A 17,073-nucleotide genomic window follows, 5' to 3' on the forward strand; every position below is an offset into this window, starting at 1 on the left:
ATTCACATACTGTACATACAGTATGAGTGAAAGAGGACAACTGTGGCCTTGGTGTGTTGTTCCTGTTGCCAAGGAGGAATCATCTTCGATGGACCCTTAATTGTTTCAAGCTTTGTATTGCTTGTAGAGGTCGCCATCCTTTGAATTTTTTTTTTTTTTTTTAATCTTTAATCCCAGTTACTTCGTGCCTTGGGTTTATAACAAAAGCTCAGTGCCATCCCCATTAAATCACATGCCAAAATAATCGCTCCTCTACTCGTCACATGGCTTTGACCTAAATATAGGTGTTATAGACCTTATAAAAGACTTTAGCTCAAATGTCGTTTGCATTTTTCAGCTGAGACCTCTTCTGGTAAGTATGTTAGACTGTTAAGACTGTTTAATTGTTTTGGGTTGTTGAGTGACAGGTCTTTACGAGCTCACTATAGTGTTTCTGGTATATCAGATAGTTACTAACAATCACTATATGTATCCTTAGAGAAAACTACAAAGATAAAAATGGATGCTGATATGGCTGTTTTTGGGGAGGCAGCCCCTTACCTAAGGCGGCCTGAGCGGGAACGGATCGAGGCCCAGAATCGGCCCTTTGATGCCAAAACCTCTGTATATGTCGTGGATCCAAAGGAGCTCTTTGTTAAAGGCACCATACAAAGCAAAGATAAGGGAAAAGTGACTGTAAAAACCGATGCGGGGAAGGTAGGGTAGAATGGACAAAATGTCTACTTATGATTATGTTAACCGTTTTTAACATTGCAGGTTGTCACAGTGACAGATGATGATGTGTTTCCCATGAATCCGCCCAAATTCGACAAAATTGAGGACATGGCCATGATGACCCACCTCAATGAAGCTGCTGTGCTGTACAACCTCAAAGAGCGTTATGCAGCTTGGATGATTTACGTGAGCATTGCAACATTTTGTTTTTGCCTTAAAACATACCGAAGTTTGTTCCTGTGAGCATTTTGCATCACGTTTTTGCTAGGATTTTTAACACGTGAGGTTTGACCCTAATCTAAACATAATTTGAAAAGTACATCACACTGAAAAATGATTGTTAAATGTATTCAATTTTATTGGTGTGTTTTAATTGTGTGGTGAATTTGCTTGAATATATTTCTTCAACTGGTTTCACACAATATCTGGATCCAGATACAGTTTTTTCATAGATGTATAGTGACAAACTAAAATGCAGTATAGTGGGGACTTCCACCAAAACCACACTAATTGAAACCATATTAGCAAAAAACTATAAACGCTTGCACTGTATGAAATGCAAAAGAAAAAAAAACATTCTGTGTATCATCACTCGATTCATCTATCCATCCATTTTCTATAAACACAATTCTCAAATTGAACTTGCAGAAAATTCAAAAAGATGTTTTTTAACAAATCGAATTCAACCCTTCGCAGGAGCAGCACGCTTGGGAGCTATTGCAAAAGTTCAATATGTAATGAAAAAAAATCCTTGAAGTCGTGAATCACTGTAATGGAAAAAAAAATCTGTGATGTGGCGAATCCGCGTAATGGAAAAAAAAAATTTGCGATGCAGCGAATCCGCGACAGTGGAACTGCAAAGTAGCCAGGGTTCATTTTATATCAAATTAGAGATACATACTATAATCATTTTAAGCCTTGTAAATAACATGATATTACTTATTTAGCATTTGATTTAATGTTGTTCAACACAGATATGTGGAAAATATGTGAAAAAAATGTTTTGAGTCATGAGGGTCTAAGTCAACACCCCCCACCCCCAATATGGGGATTGAAAATGAGGAGTAAAAACTCAGCTTGTACACATTGTTAAATATATATATATATATATATATATATATATATATATATATATATATATATATATATATATATATGTATATATATATATATATATATATATATATATATATATATATATATATATATATATATATATATATATATATATATTTTTTTTTTTTCATTCAATGTGCGTTCAGTGTGTTTAATATGAATTACTAAATATATCAAGAATCAGTGGTGGTCCGTGGGTTTCACACTTATGCCTTTGTGTCCAACTGAAATAATTACCCCCCAGAAGCGCATGTACGCATTACTGGGGGTTGCATCACCTTAATCGTGTACAGGAAACCGTGTCTGGAACATTTAAACATCAATAAACCCGCATCAGCAATAAAAACTAATCACTATAAGTGATACTGTCGAAACTTAAATATAAAAGAGAATTTAAAATTATTTGTTCAGAAAGTTTTACGAAGTCCAAGAGCAGGCGAGTTTGAACACATTAATTTAATATGTTGCAGAGAGAGAGAGAGAGAGAGAGAGAGAGAACTGAATTGTTGCCAAGGAGGCTCTGTAGGAGCATTTAATCCACACAGCAGTTCAGACCAATGTGCGGTCTGACACATATGACTCAACAATATCACTTTTATTCCTCTTACAAACTCCACTGCAGAACAAGGCAACTCCCAGGCACTTAAATTGAACGATTTCTTTATAAATGTCCTCCTTTTCTCACGGTGACTGCCTCGTAACTCAATGCGCACCGCAATCGCCTACATCAATAAAATGATTGCACTCACCAAAATAGCAGTCTGCCAAAACACTTAATTCAGCACAAATTCCATTCTTCTTTCTTTCCTCATGAAGACTTCAATGAATTGCTTGTAAAGTTTGTCTGTGCTTTCAGTTCCAAAAAGAAATCTTTTTCTATCACATGTTTTAATTCGCTTGAAAGCCAGAGAATGACCACTCTACAGAATCACAGGACACGGGGATTGTCACAGTCAAACTTGCTTGACCTGCTTTGCGCTGCCTCCCATGCTGAGTATCCAATTATCACATTATCACATAGAAGCCCGCAACTATTGATTGTGAAAGCCTTGGGCGGATTTCATACAGCCTGGTGACACAAGTTAGCTGAATTCTGATTTAACCTAAACCTACAACACTGGAAGAAGCTTAACCAAATGGATTGTCAGAGAAATGTCTGAAAGAAGGCTAGGACAAGCCTAGCTGCTAAGCAGCAAAAAGAGTAACTCAGACCATCCAAGATTGACTTTTCTATGCCATGGCACAGGGAAAAAGCTTGGTGAGCGAACTCATGCCTAGCCGGCACTAATTCACCGCTCAAGCCTGGTTTTTATTCATGTGCAAAGCATTGCACATTACAAGACATAACAAAAAGAGCCAGTCGGGCGCCACCCAGCTTTATCTAAGGACTGGGGCGAGATGAACTAGGGCTGCATACATGAATAGCAATGCACACTATTCTAGACAAGAAATAAGCACATAATGGTAACAACCTAATCTATGATTCCCTTCACATGGATACAATGTAACACGAAGAGAACAGAATATGGACAACAATTATATATATATATATATATATATATATATATATATATATATATATATATATATATATATATATATATATATATATACATATATATATATATATATACATATATATATATATATATATATATATATATATATATATATATATATATATATATATATATATATATATATATATATATATATATATAGTTAGTTAGTTAGTTAGTTAGTTAGGAAAAATAAATAACAAATTAAATTGATTTTAATTAGAAATATGATAATGATGTCAGGTTATGTTAGGCCAGCAGAAAAGGCTTAGCTGGCTCTGATGGCCCAACACTGTCAAGAATACACAATTGCACATCTCATCTCTAAAAACACTCTGTGATTTGTTTTCAGACCTACTCCGGACTCTTCTGTGTCACTGTGAATCCTTACAAGTGGCTCCCAGTGTACAACCAAGAGGTTGTGGTGGCCTACCGTGGCAAAAAGCGCCAGGAGGCACCACCACACATCTTTTCCATCTCTGATAATGCCTATCAGTTCATGCTCACTGGTAAATGCCAGTAAAAGTTTGGCGGTATTGTTCCCAGCACCACAATTTAGAATGTAACTATGCTTTTTTAAATTCTAGATAGAGAAAACCAGTCCATCCTTATCACGTGAGTTCAGTGTTTATTTACAACAAATTATTTTGTTCAGGGAAATAAAACATAGTAGAATTTAATTTATAATTTCTATCCTGGAGCGAAGTAGAATTTGTTTCTTTAATTTCTATTCTGTAGCGGAGAATCTGGTGCGGGGAAAACTGTCAACACCAAGCGGGTCATCCAGTACTTTGCAACAATTGCAGGAACTGGGGACAAAAAGAAAGACTCTGGTGCGACTGGCAAGTTACAGGTGACTCTAAAATTGGTTGAATGTGAGATGACATTTCTTTGCATCGCATACTGTATTAGTGTATATTGAGTTGATGTTTTAGGGTAATTTGGAAGACCAGATCATCTCTGCAAACCCACTGCTTGAGGCTTTTGGAAATGCCAAGACTGTCAGAAATGATAATTCTTCACGTTTTGTGAGTAAAGCTTTAACAAAGTTAAATATGATCTATATGGCACAATGTAGACCTGATAGGTTGCAAACCTGTGGCAAATTGTGCAAACTTCTTTGTACTGACTGGGTTATGTGCTTTGTACTTAGAGCTAAATACTACCATCTATATTTGATATGTACATATGTAAATTTGTAATATGTTATATTTTTCTTCAAAAGATGAATTTTATTTTTGTGATTAATTTTATGTTAAGAGTTTAGTGCACTAACACAACACTGTTGGGTCAAAAGGAAACTGCCACAACCTTTTGGATTATAAACCAAAAGGTTGGGTCGGTAACACATAAATAATCCCCTGCATATTGCATTTTTTTTTTGGTCCAAATCAACATAGTTAGTTGTTAGTTTGTTAGTATTTTTGTTGGTCATTCATTTCAGGCAATACATTGGGTAACTACCCCAAAAAGATGTGTGTTGGTCCCTTTTTGACAGGTTGGGTTATTTTTTTTACCTTAAGTGGATGGGGAAGTTATAGACATCATGTTTCAAGGAGCCAGTGTGTGTACAGCAATTTTATAATGCAGCTATTTTAAATTTCAGGGCAAATTCATAAGAATCCATTTTGGTACGACAGGCAAATTGGCCTCTGCTGATATTGAAACATGTGAGTTAAAAAAATGCATTTTATTGTTACAATTTGTTCTTGTACTTATGATTAATTTTTGCTTTTTAGATTTGTTGGAAAAATCCAGAGTTACATTCCAGTTAACTGCAGAGAGGAGCTACCACATTTTCTACCAGATCATGTCCAACAAGAAGCCTGAGCTAATAGGTAACATTTTGGCAATAAAAAAACAACTTATTTTGCAAATAATACAACATGAGATTAAATTTTGCTTTCAGAGGCTTTGCTTATTACCACCAACCCATATGACTACCCATTTGTAAGCCAGGGGGAAATCAGCGTAGCCAGCATTGATGATAGTGATGAGCTGATGGCTACAGATGTAAGACAGCGTTTTCATTTTCCAACAAAGTGTTAAATCATACTGACATGGATATACTGTCAAGGACTTTTTCACTGTTCTTTTAGAGTGCCATTGACACACTTGGCTTCAGTGGAGAGGAGCGGCTCGGCATTTACAAGCTCACAGGTGCTGTGATGCATTATGGGAACATGAAATTTAAACAGAAGCAGAGAGAAGAGCAGGCTGAACCAGATGGAACAGAGGGTAATTTGTATTATTTTCTGTGATCTGTAATTATATTTGTTGTGTTTTTGTTTTAATTTCCTGTTTCATTTTCAACAGTGGCTGACAAAGCAGCTTATTTGATGGGTCTGAACTCCGCAGACCTTTTGAAAGCACTCTGTTATCCCAGAGTGAAGGTGGGGAATGAGTATGTTACCAAAGGACAGACTGTCCAACAGGTATGTTTATGGAGGAAAGAATTTATAAAATAATTCCAATTGAACTATAATGCCAATGCAATATCTTTTATAAATATATTGCCTTTAAAAAAATAAAACATCAACCAAAACAGTTAAAAAAAGAAATTATTTATAGAGAACAATTTGCTTGAAGATTGTGTGAATTTAAATCAAAGATTATTTCATGTGGTTTTGCACAACATTCAATTAGCATACCATATTTTTCGGACTGTAAGCCGTGACTTTTTCCTCATGATTTGAGCCCTGCGGCTTATAGTCCAGTGCGGCTTATCTGTTGTTTTTTGTTTTGTTTTGTTTTTTCGCTAGCCACCAGCAAGCAAGTGTGTGTATCTGTTTGAGGTTTCAATTTATGGAACAACTATGAAATTGAACTGAAAAGATGTGAACCAATGACTGTACTCAAAAAGTTTAAAAAATATATTATTTAATAAATACGTCTAAATTGAATAAGAAAATGTATAACATTTTGGGTAAATTAGTGACATGTAAATTTTATATACAGTACATAGTGTATATGATTTTATTTATGTATTTATGATTGCGTATATGAATTATGTGCAATGTGTTTTTACGCTTACTTAACTAATCTATCAAACAAAGGGAGATAAAAAAAAAAGATGCTCTTGAAGTATTGATTTTGAACTGTTATTTAACTAACAGTATTCTGTTAGTGTAATATCCATCCATCCATTTTCTATAATCTTTGGACTAAACATGCAGGCATGTTCAGTCTGTTAAAGATGTTGCTGTTGGAAGATAATTACAAAAAAAGGAAATGACAAATATATATATATATATATATATATATATATATATATATATATATATATATATATATATATATATATATATATATATATATATATATAAACTTAGATGTACCATCTTTTTGCAGCATTATCTCATTTTATTACTTGCGGCTTATAGTTCAGTGCAGCTTATTCGTGACAAAAATCATTTTTTTGCTCATATTTTGCTGTTGCGGCTGATATACCAATGCGGCTTATAGTCCGGAAAATACGGTACTTTTTTAAAAATGAAAATAACAGTCATTTCAAATAAAATCTTGTCATTACGACTTTAAATCTCATCATGACAACCTAAATCCCATCATGGTGACTTAAAGTCTCAACATAATGAATTCTGATGAAAAATCTCATCATGAAAAAAAAATAAATTCCAGTGAAAAGACTTAAATCTCATCATAGTGACTAAATCTCAATATCATTTCTTGAAATATCATCATGATGACTTTAAATGTCATATTTTTTTTATAAATCTGGTCTAGATGACAAAGTCCCATTGTTATAACTTAAATCTCACCAAATCTAGTCATGAAGAATTTAAATCTCATCATCAAGACTTTAAATCCCATCATAGGGACTTTAAATCTAGTCATGAAGACTAAATCTCATTATGAAGACTTTAAATCATGTCATGAAGACTAAATCTCATCATGAAGCCATTTGAATCTCATCACAAAGACTTATCATAATGATGATTAAACTCTTATCATAGTGACTGCAAATCTCGTCATGATAACTTTAAATCATCATGAAGACATCTCATCATGATGAATTTGAATGTCATCACTATAACTATAAATATTGTTGCACACTCATCGGGCCTGCTGTAAAATTTGGTATTTTGGTGTTTTCATACATATAATCTAAAAAATTGATTTTTAGTGCCACCTAGAGTCGAACACTTCTCCGGGGTCACGGCCAGTTTCACCTAGAGCTCTGAAATTTTTTAGGCATATATAGCACTTCAAGACCTACAAAAAAGTTATAGAACACCATATGCTAGGATGTACAGAACCAGAGATATGAATTTTTTTATGTGCCTTTTTGGACCATTTTTGGGTGTTTGCAGGTAGCAAATTCTTCTTAATAGCTCCTAAACAATTAAGCCGATCAACTTTAAGTTTGGCGTGCTCTATAATCACGCTTAGGGCCACATTTGGGTAAAATATCGTGAAGATCGGTCAACATATATGATGGGGGCGGGGCTTTAAATTATGTGTGTCAAATTTCCTTCGCCATGAGGAACAAAAACCTTAACTCCAATGTGCAAGCTTCAAAAAATCTGACACTTTACAGAAAATTTACTAGTTATGTCCTTAGAATATCTGCATGATAAATTTTCAAATTATTTACAGCGCCACCTAGTTACAGACAAAAATGTCATTTTTTAAACTTTCATGTATTGTGCAAAGCCCAAAAGAGTAAATGGACTGAAAATTTGTACAAATAGCATCGAGACTTCGATTAAATGGGTTTTCAAATTTTACAACTTTGTGATTAGAGGGGTAATCTGTATGCCACCTCAAAGTCGGAGTTTGCCTAAATCAGCAAAACTTGCTATAATTTAGCCCAGATGATCTTTCAAACGGCAGCCCCTTCTGACCCGTTTGACCTAGAGCTACAAAATTTTTTATGCATATGTAGGACCTCAAGACCTACATAAACATTATAGAGCACCATATGTTAGGATGTACAGAACCAGAGTTATCAATTGTTGGCATTGTGGCAATTGTGGCCATGTTGGCATTTGTCCCGAATTTCTACATTTTTCGGTACCGAAACCCTTGACCCGATCAACTTCACATTTGGCGTGCCCCATTATCTGACATAGGGCAAAATTTCGTGAAGATCGGCTATCATATAAATTTCAAAATATGAAACTTTTACAGATAATTTACTCATCATAGCTTTAAAATGGTTGATTATTAACTTAATGGTAGCGCCACCTAATCACAGACAAAAATGTCCATTTTTAAACTTTCATGTGTTGTGCTAAGCCCGTCAGAGTAAATGTACTGAAGATTTGTCCGAATAGCATCGAGACTTAGAGATTAAAGGTATCCAAATTTTATGACTTTGTGATAAAGTGGGTGGTCTGTATGCAACCCCAAATTCGGAGTTTGCTCAAGTCATCTAAACTTACTGTAATTGAGCCCAGGTGATCATAAAACGAGAGTCAGTTCTGACCCGTTTGACCGAGAGCTACGAAATTTTCTATGTATATGTAAGACCTCAAGACCTACAAAAACATCATAGAGCGCCATATGTTAGGATGTACAGAAACAGAGTTATCAATTGTTGAATGTAGCATTTGGCCCGATTTTGTACATTTTTCCGTACCAAAACCCTTGACCCGATCAACTTCACATTTGAGGTGCTCCATTACCTGACAGAGTGGCACCATTGGACAAAATTCCATCAAGATCGGCTAACCTATATGATGGGGGCGGGGCTTCAAAATACTTGAATCATATTTCCTTTGCCACCAGTGTTAAAGACCTTAATATTTCAGTTTTTGCACTGTGCTTGTCCTGTTTGAGCAATTTAACGGTACCAATAGCGACACCTGGTGCCAGACAAAAGAGACAGTTTTTACACTTTCATGTTCTCTGCTTATGCTGCTTTCAGCAAATTCACTGAAAATTAGTCAGAAGAATATTGAGACAAAGCGACCATTATGAATCTTAAGTTTCATGATAGGACTGATTATTATAACGAGTGATAAACTTTTTGATTATTTTGTTATTTGTTTTTTAAAATGTTTTATTTCTATCTTTTATTCAAAAAATGATTTTTTTTTTCATTTTGACTGTGGTGAAAATGCACTAACAATTTTTAATGATTGATTTTCAATGCTTTGGTCACAAAATTGCTTCCTTAAGAAAAAAAAAACAGACCTTTATTAAGGTCTTATTTGAATTATACACAATATAATCAGTCTGGTTTCGTGGAGGACTAAAAAAATCTGACAATATTGACTGGTGACAGGACGAAAATCTGAGCGTTTGCAGTTTTAAGTTTCTGAGTAATTCATGGATTATCAAAAATAATTACCATCATCTGATAAACAATCAGAGGTTGAGCCATCATTGCACATCTACAATCCAATTATACAATTCACTTTCCCTCACCGTATGAAAAAAAAAATTGTTTTAATTACCTCTGCAGGTCTACAATTCTATTGGTGCTTTGGCCAAATCTGTTTATGAGAAGATGTTTCTATGGATGGTTATCCGCATTAATCAGATGTTGGACACCAAGCAGCCACGTCAGTTCTTCATTGGCGTCTTGGACATTGCTGGCTTTGAGATATTTGACGTATGTTCCCTTCACATTTACAGGAATCAAAATGAAGCCCTGTAATAAAATTCAAATAGTTGTGTTTTTCAGTATAATAGTCTGGAGCAGCTGTGTATCAATTTCACCAATGAGAAACTGCAACAGTTTTTCAACCATCACATGTTTGTGCTGGAGCAAGAAGAATATAAGAAAGAAGGCATCGAGTGGGAGTTCATTGATTTTGGGATGGACCTGGCGGCTTGTATAGAGCTCATTGAAAAGGTTGTTTACAAATAATCCATTCTTTGTACAATTTTTTACAATTCTCTTTATTTATTTTTTTTTTTTTTTGGTCTGCTCACCACAGCCAATGGGCATCTTTTCCATCCTTGAAGAGGAATGCATGTTCCCCAAAGCGTCAGATAGCACCTTCAAAAACAAACTGTATGATCAACATCTCGGAAAATCAAACAACTTTCAGAAGCCAAAGCCTGTCAAAGGCAAAGCTGAGGCCCACTTTTCTCTGGTGCACTATGCTGGCACTGTGGACTACAGCATCACAGGCTGGTTGGACAAAAACAAGGACCCACTCAATGAAACGGTAGTCCAGCTCTTCCAGAAGGCAGGCCTGAAACTTCTGGCATTTCTCTATAGCAGTTATTCTTCAACAGATGGTAAGACTGTCAATTGGTATTTGTCACGCTGTTTTTATAGTTGTAAAAATCTTATTTGTTATCAGACAATTCCGCTGGAGGAAGTGCAAAGAAAGCTGCCAAAAAGAAGGGCTCATCCTTCCAGACTGTTTCAGCTCTATTTAGGGTAATATCATTCAGAAATACAGCATTATAAAAAAAAAACAAAAAAACGGTAGTTTGGAAAATTATAATGACATTACTTCTGCCCAACAGGAGAACCTTGGGAAACTTATGACAAACCTCAGGAGTACCCATCCACATTTTGTTAGGTGTCTCATTCCAAATGAAACTAAAACTCCAGGTATTTACCAAATAAAATAGAAGAGCAGTCAGCACCTATTTGTATTTTCATTCTGTTCATTTACTTTTATCAATGATTAGTTCATTATTATTGTTAAAATTTGAGTGAATTTAAACAGAAAACATGGATTATCACAAATGTTGTTTGTCTTTTGACACTTTACAAGTATGTTAGCAAACTAGTTTTTGGTTAACTGAAAATGTACGATGAAAAGGTGGACACTGTTTAAAAACATTGGGTTGCTAGGCCTGGGAACAAATGGCCAAAGAAAATAAATTTCTATGTTCATATTTTTATTTGAAGTCATAGTAGTTTTAACATGATACTGCTGACAAACAATTTGATGATCTGTCAGTGGTGACGGATAGTTGCACAATTTTACGACATAATTGTCATATAATTCCACTGTTGTTGGAGGCAAAGTGTTTACATTATGACTGTGGGTGTCAATTAGGAATTATGGAACACCATCTAGTTATCCACCAGCTCCGATGTAATGGCGTGTTGGAGGGAATCAGGATATGCAGAAAAGGCTTTCCCAGTAGGATTTTGTATGGGGATTTCAAGCAAAGGTAAGCAAAAAGAACATTTGGGGGGGGATATTGGTTTCTGATTCTCAATCAAGTTTCACCATACTATGTCATGATACTTTAACTTTATGGCAGATTTAAAAGACAACAGAAGTTGATACCCAAGTGCTGTACGCGAAAAAGAAAACCTAATAAACAGAACCCAACGAAGGAAAGTCACTACTGGGGTGATATACTCTGGCTTCTATTTTCTGGCTCACAGCCAAGCATCAATATTTTTGACCAGTTGTGAATGAGAGATCATGGCCAGGTTCAACCCAACACATACAGTAAACTGTTAAAATAATCACGGCAAAATCTAATGAAAGTACATAAAAGAGTTACAAAAATGGAACACATGAATGGCTTGGACAGTTTTCTGAGGTGGAAAATGCTCTTCCCTACCACATAATTTATCTGTTTATCTTTAGTGTCAGTTGATTTTGAATAGTCACTGGTACCAAATAAGCATGGAGTGTCCCAAGCTTTGCTGGGACCCAACACCCTGACCTTTGTAATACTATTATTTAAATGTAAAAAGTTTAGAGCCCTTCGTGCTTTGACATCTTTGAGGCATGTTAATGAGCATTTTCAGGACCCTGGATTGTTTTACTATGTTAATTTAATATTTTCCACATAAAAATTAAAGCATAAGCCGTGTTATATTTAAAAAAAAAAAAAACTATTGTATGGTGAGCAGGTATAACATAAATCAAATTGGCTCAAGGATTGAGCCTTGAGGAACTCCACAATGGAAATACGCTGTGGAGGACACAGTGGCGCCCAGACTAATACAGGCACTGAGCTGATTTTTTTTTTTTTTTGAACAGCGAATGTGTATTCCTAGACAGCCAAAGATGTTAATTCAATGTTGAATTATGGTCAAAATGACTGATATCAGGTTAAGGTTGACGATTTGTAAAATACACGTGAGTTACCATTATTAACTATTCCTAATATTAACTAGAAAATGTGCAATTCCTGAATAAATTGCATGTAAAGGTGAAAACGCTGAAAGGAGAGGCGTTGAATGGTGGATTGATGTGGAATGTTTGAATGGCTTGAATCTGAATAGGCCAAATAATGTAGAAGATACAAGAGAAAACTGAAAAAAGTGGAAATGTGGGAAAATTTTGAATTGTGGGAAGAGGAAAATGGATTCACGCATGGAATGGCGGGAATCAGGGGAATCAATTAAAGTTGGAACGATGTAACTTGGATGAGTGATGGCGAAGAAGGAAGGTTACAAAATTTTGGCGAGAACAGTGAAAATGAATGAGGAATTATGGGTAATATTAAAATAGATATGAATTATTGGAATATGTGAATATAAGTAACAGAGAAAATGTGAAAGGAATGAATTGAACGATGTATATATGTAATGGGGAAGATTCAAATGTGACATGTAAAATATGCGTTGAGAATGAATGATGGAAAACATGAACAAAAAAAAATGTGAAATTATGGGAAAATAATAATATTAATTTAATTATTGGAACAATGGAAATGGTCCCTAAGGCGAAATGAAAGAGTTAAATGTTGTGAATGTGTAATGTCAAAGCTCAAAATTTGAAATGTTAAATCTCCCATTGGATATGAATATTGGAATATTGAAGTGAAAATATGGAATTATGGGAAATATTAAATATCTATGAATTATAGGAATGACAAGAATGATCCATGGGGTGAAACGAAAGGGTTAAATATTATGAATGTGAAATGGTAAAGCTCAAAATGTGAAATGTTGAATGGCCCATTGGGAATGAATGGGGAAACCTTCCATTGAAATTGAATTGTGAAATATTAAAGGGTGAAAAATATGGCATTATGAGAAAACATTGGAATGTATGAATTACTGGAATGATCCCTAAGGTGAGATAAATTAGCTAAATCGTGAAAATATGAAATGTGAAAGCTGTAAATATGAAATGTAAAATCAACCAATGTTAAGTCAATGGGATTTTTGGTGTGGAAAACAGGGAATTGTTCAAACGGGCAAATCTGTAAATATTTGGAATGAGAAAATGGAAGCAGTCATCGCACAATTAATTGAAAAAATATGAAATTGGAATAGTATGAATCGGATGAACTGGGAAGGCTTTCGCCTTCACACAATAATTGTAAAAGAATAAAGATGGTTATTTCGCAGATCTCACCTATTACGGGTTATTTTTAGAATGTAACCCCTGCAATAAAGAAAGGACAACTGTAATTTATAAACAGCAAAAAAGTCTTAACCAATAAGTACATGAGAATTAGTGTCCTCTATAATTGACGAAGCAAATTTGGTGAAATAACAATTCCTTAAGGAATGTAAGCATAAAAATTTGAATCTTAATGTATTTCTTTTCTATTTTCCCATAGGTACAAAGTGTTGAATGCCAGTGTTATCCCTGAAGGCCAATTCATTGACAACAAGAAAGCTGCAGAGAAGCTCTTAGGATCTATAGATGTAGATCATACACAGTACAGATTTGGGCATACAAAGGTATTTTCAGCAGAGCCCGGCTCATAAATTTAAATTGAAGTGAGGATGGCAAAAAGCTTTTTATTTCCTGTAGGTATTTTTCAAGGCAGGGCTTTTGGGTCTCCTAGAAGAAATGAGAGATGACCGACTGGCCTCTCTCATCACCATTACTCAGGCCTTGTGCCGAGGCTTCCTCAGAAGAAAAGAAATTCAGCAAATGAATGAGAGGAGGTAAGAAGAATGACGGAAATCCAAATCTAACCAAATTTAGTAACTGCATGAATTCCATACGCTTGTAGAGAATCTGTATTCACCATCCAGTACAACATTCGCTCCTTCATGAATGTCAAACACTGGCCATGGATGAAACTTTACTTCAAGATCAAACCGCTTTTGAGAAGTGCTGAGACAGAGAAGGAAATGGCCATTATGAAGGAAGAATTTGCTAAGTGCAAAGAGGATTTAGCTAAATCTGAGGCAAAGAGAAAGGAGCTTGAAGCCAAAATGGTTTCCCTGGTTCAGGAGAAGAATGACTTGTGTCTGCAGATCCAAAGTGTGAGTAGAAACTTTCTGAAGTCATCTTTGATGAGTAAATGTGAACCATTTACTTTAAGCTGTGAAAATGTTAGTATTTAATATTTGAATATTTCATACTTTGCTTCACATGACCAAACTCAGAAAACAGGTGAGTCGTGTGATTGGTCATTACAGGAGCCTTAAAAACATGTGATGTTGTTTTCAGTCCACAGCAAATCTAAAAATGTATTTTTAAATGAATTAATTATACGTAAAAAAAGATTTTGTTATTAAATTAGAAATTGACAAAATATTAACATTTTGTCACTGAAAATGGCTGTTTAGCATAAATGCAGCAAAATGCTATTTTTTTATATCATGAGATGATAGCTGTTGTATTTTGCTACACTGTAAAAGTTTAACATAAAAAAGATAGACAGACAGGTAGGTAGGTAGGTAGGTAGGTAGGTAGGTAGGTAGGTAGGTAGGTTGGTTGGTTGTCTTTATTGGTTGCCGGGGAATTGCTGACTAGCAGGATGACTACAGCATTGCGGCCATGGTGGATGGTCAAAGACCAGTGATGTCGATGCATGGAAAGACTTGAGTGATCCACAAGCAGACGGGTGGTTGGTCGGCGCACGAGCAGACAAGCAAGGATGGCAGGCAGGTGGATGGTCGGGAACAGGTGGGGTCGGTACACAGGCAGACGAGGACAAGAGGCAGGCGGGTGGTCAGACACAGGCTAGGTACATGTGTTTACTGGAGTGGATGACAGGCAGCCGACCGGTCAGAGACAGGCTAGGTCAGTACACATGTAGACAGGCATGAAAGAGTACTGGAGGGCTTGGCATGAGACAAGACAATCTGGTGAGTTCTGTGAGGGGAAAGACTGGGTTATATGCAGGTAATTGGTAGCAGCTGTTGGTATTTGGTGCTGATTGGGTGGGGAAAGAAGTTAGCAGGTGTGGAGAGACAAAATAGGGGTGAGTTGACTGGCTTACTGTCAGATAGATAGATAGATAGATAGATAGATAGATAGATAGATAGATAGATAGATAGATAGATAGATAGATAGATAGATAGATAGATATAGAGAGAGAGAGAGAGAGAGAGAGAGAGAGAGAGAGAGATAGATAGATAGATAGATAGATAGATAGATAGATAGATAGATAGATAGATAGATAGATAGATAGATAGATAGATAGATAGATAGATAGATAGATAGATAGATAGATAGATTCTCACATTTGCATCAACAAAGCCACAACAACATACTGTATCTCGAACAACATATAGATGACTCGGGAGGGATGATGGGTAAAGTGGGGGCCATGACGTGGCCCGACCAGAAACAGCCAAGTGTGGTGCTTCCTCACGCAGCAGTCACTTCACTCAGGTTGAATTCAAGAAGGACAGAGGTGTTAAATTATGATGGTTTATATGGTGTCATTGTAAGTTATCAAGAGTGCGAGTTCAAATAAGAAGTCCATAGCAGGATGTAGAGGTGGATGACGGGGGTGACACATATAAGGTCAAAACCACTGGTCAGTAATTAGCATTGTATGTTGTTGTGTTGCATTTAGGAAGCTGAGAGCCTGGCAGATGCAGAAGAAAGATGTGATGGACTTATAAAGAACAAGATTGTCTTAGAGGCAAAAACCAAAGAACTGAGTGAACGGCTGGAGGATGAGGAAGAAGTGAATGCTGAACTCACAGCCAAAAAGAGGAAGCTGGAGGATGAATCCTCTGAGCTGAAAAGGGATATTGATGACTTAGAGCTCACACTGGTCAAAGTTGAAAAGGAAAAGCACGCCACTGAAAACAAGGTTTGTACCTTCTAAAGGCAATCACACTGTGGACCAAAAGTGGAATGTTTGTTGAAAGTATTTTATGTTTTTTCAGGTAAAAAAATTGATAGAGGAGATGTCTTCCCTGGATGATATCATTGCTAAGTTATCAAAGGAAAAGTCAGCCTTGCAACAGGCACATCAGCAGACGATGGAGGACCTTCAAGCAGAGGAAGACAAAGTCAACACACTCAGCAAGGCTAAGATCAAGCTGGAGCAACAAGTCGATGATGTCCGTCTTTATATTTCGTAGTTTAACTGAATCAAGTCCTGTTTGATCTAAAATAGTAATAAAAATACGTCTTTTTGTTGATGGGTTAGTTGGAGGGATCTCTAGAACAAGAGAAAAAGAACCGCATGGATGTTGAAAGGGCCAAGAGGAAATTTGAGGGAGATCTTAAACTGGCCCAGGAAACCATAATGGATTTGGAAAATGACAAACAAACATTGGAGGAGCACCTTAAGAAGTAGGTACCTACATAACACAGCATGGCAATTGCCTTATGAATGCATTAAGTGGTATATTTATTTTTAACATTTTCAGGAAAGATTTCGAACTAAGCCAACTTAAATACAAAATCGAAGATGAGCAGGGTATAGCTGCACAGACTCAAAAGAAGATCAAGGAGCTGCAGGTAATCCACAAATGGGAGCAATGAGCTATCACAGAAGGTGATCTTTCACCAAGGCTTAAATATTTCTGGGCTACAACATTGATAAGCAGTGGCATCTCTGCATTTGGGGCCAG

At 35.8% G+C, this 17,073-nt stretch overlaps 1 protein-coding gene across 1 annotated transcript in view; it reads left to right on the forward strand.

Moving 5' to 3' along the window:
* Positions 1-498: 498 nt before the first annotated feature.
* The window catches only part of LOC148409207 (myosin-1-like), a 41,777-nt gene continuing 25,202 nt past the window's right edge, over positions 499-17,073 (forward strand). The window contains exons 1-24 of the mRNA XM_088439198.1: positions 499-696; positions 757-900; positions 3,742-3,898; positions 3,977-4,004; positions 4,128-4,242; positions 4,325-4,417; positions 4,996-5,059; positions 5,129-5,227; positions 5,299-5,402; positions 5,489-5,627; positions 5,706-5,824; positions 9,820-9,969; positions 10,042-10,212; positions 10,298-10,604; positions 10,670-10,749; positions 10,839-10,926; positions 11,381-11,498; positions 13,860-13,983; positions 14,057-14,193; positions 14,262-14,517; positions 16,062-16,304; positions 16,381-16,557; positions 16,647-16,792; positions 16,870-16,960. Coding sequence (XP_088295324.1) covers positions 499-696; positions 757-900; positions 3,742-3,898; positions 3,977-4,004; positions 4,128-4,242; positions 4,325-4,417; positions 4,996-5,059; positions 5,129-5,227; positions 5,299-5,402; positions 5,489-5,627; positions 5,706-5,824; positions 9,820-9,969; positions 10,042-10,212; positions 10,298-10,604; positions 10,670-10,749; positions 10,839-10,926; positions 11,381-11,498; positions 13,860-13,983; positions 14,057-14,193; positions 14,262-14,517; positions 16,062-16,304; positions 16,381-16,557; positions 16,647-16,792; positions 16,870-16,960 — 3,348 coding nt within the window. The remainder of the gene's footprint in view (positions 697-756; positions 901-3,741; positions 3,899-3,976; positions 4,005-4,127; positions 4,243-4,324; positions 4,418-4,995; positions 5,060-5,128; positions 5,228-5,298; positions 5,403-5,488; positions 5,628-5,705; positions 5,825-9,819; positions 9,970-10,041; positions 10,213-10,297; positions 10,605-10,669; positions 10,750-10,838; positions 10,927-11,380; positions 11,499-13,859; positions 13,984-14,056; positions 14,194-14,261; positions 14,518-16,061; positions 16,305-16,380; positions 16,558-16,646; positions 16,793-16,869; positions 16,961-17,073) is intronic.

The sequence above is a fragment of the Hippichthys cyanospilos genome, chromosome 17 (assembly GCF_059441005.1).
Source record: "Hippichthys cyanospilos isolate Australia breed blue-spotted pipefish chromosome 17, RoL_Hcya_1.0, whole genome shotgun sequence".
NCBI lineage: Eukaryota > Metazoa > Chordata > Actinopteri > Syngnathiformes > Syngnathidae > Hippichthys > Hippichthys cyanospilos.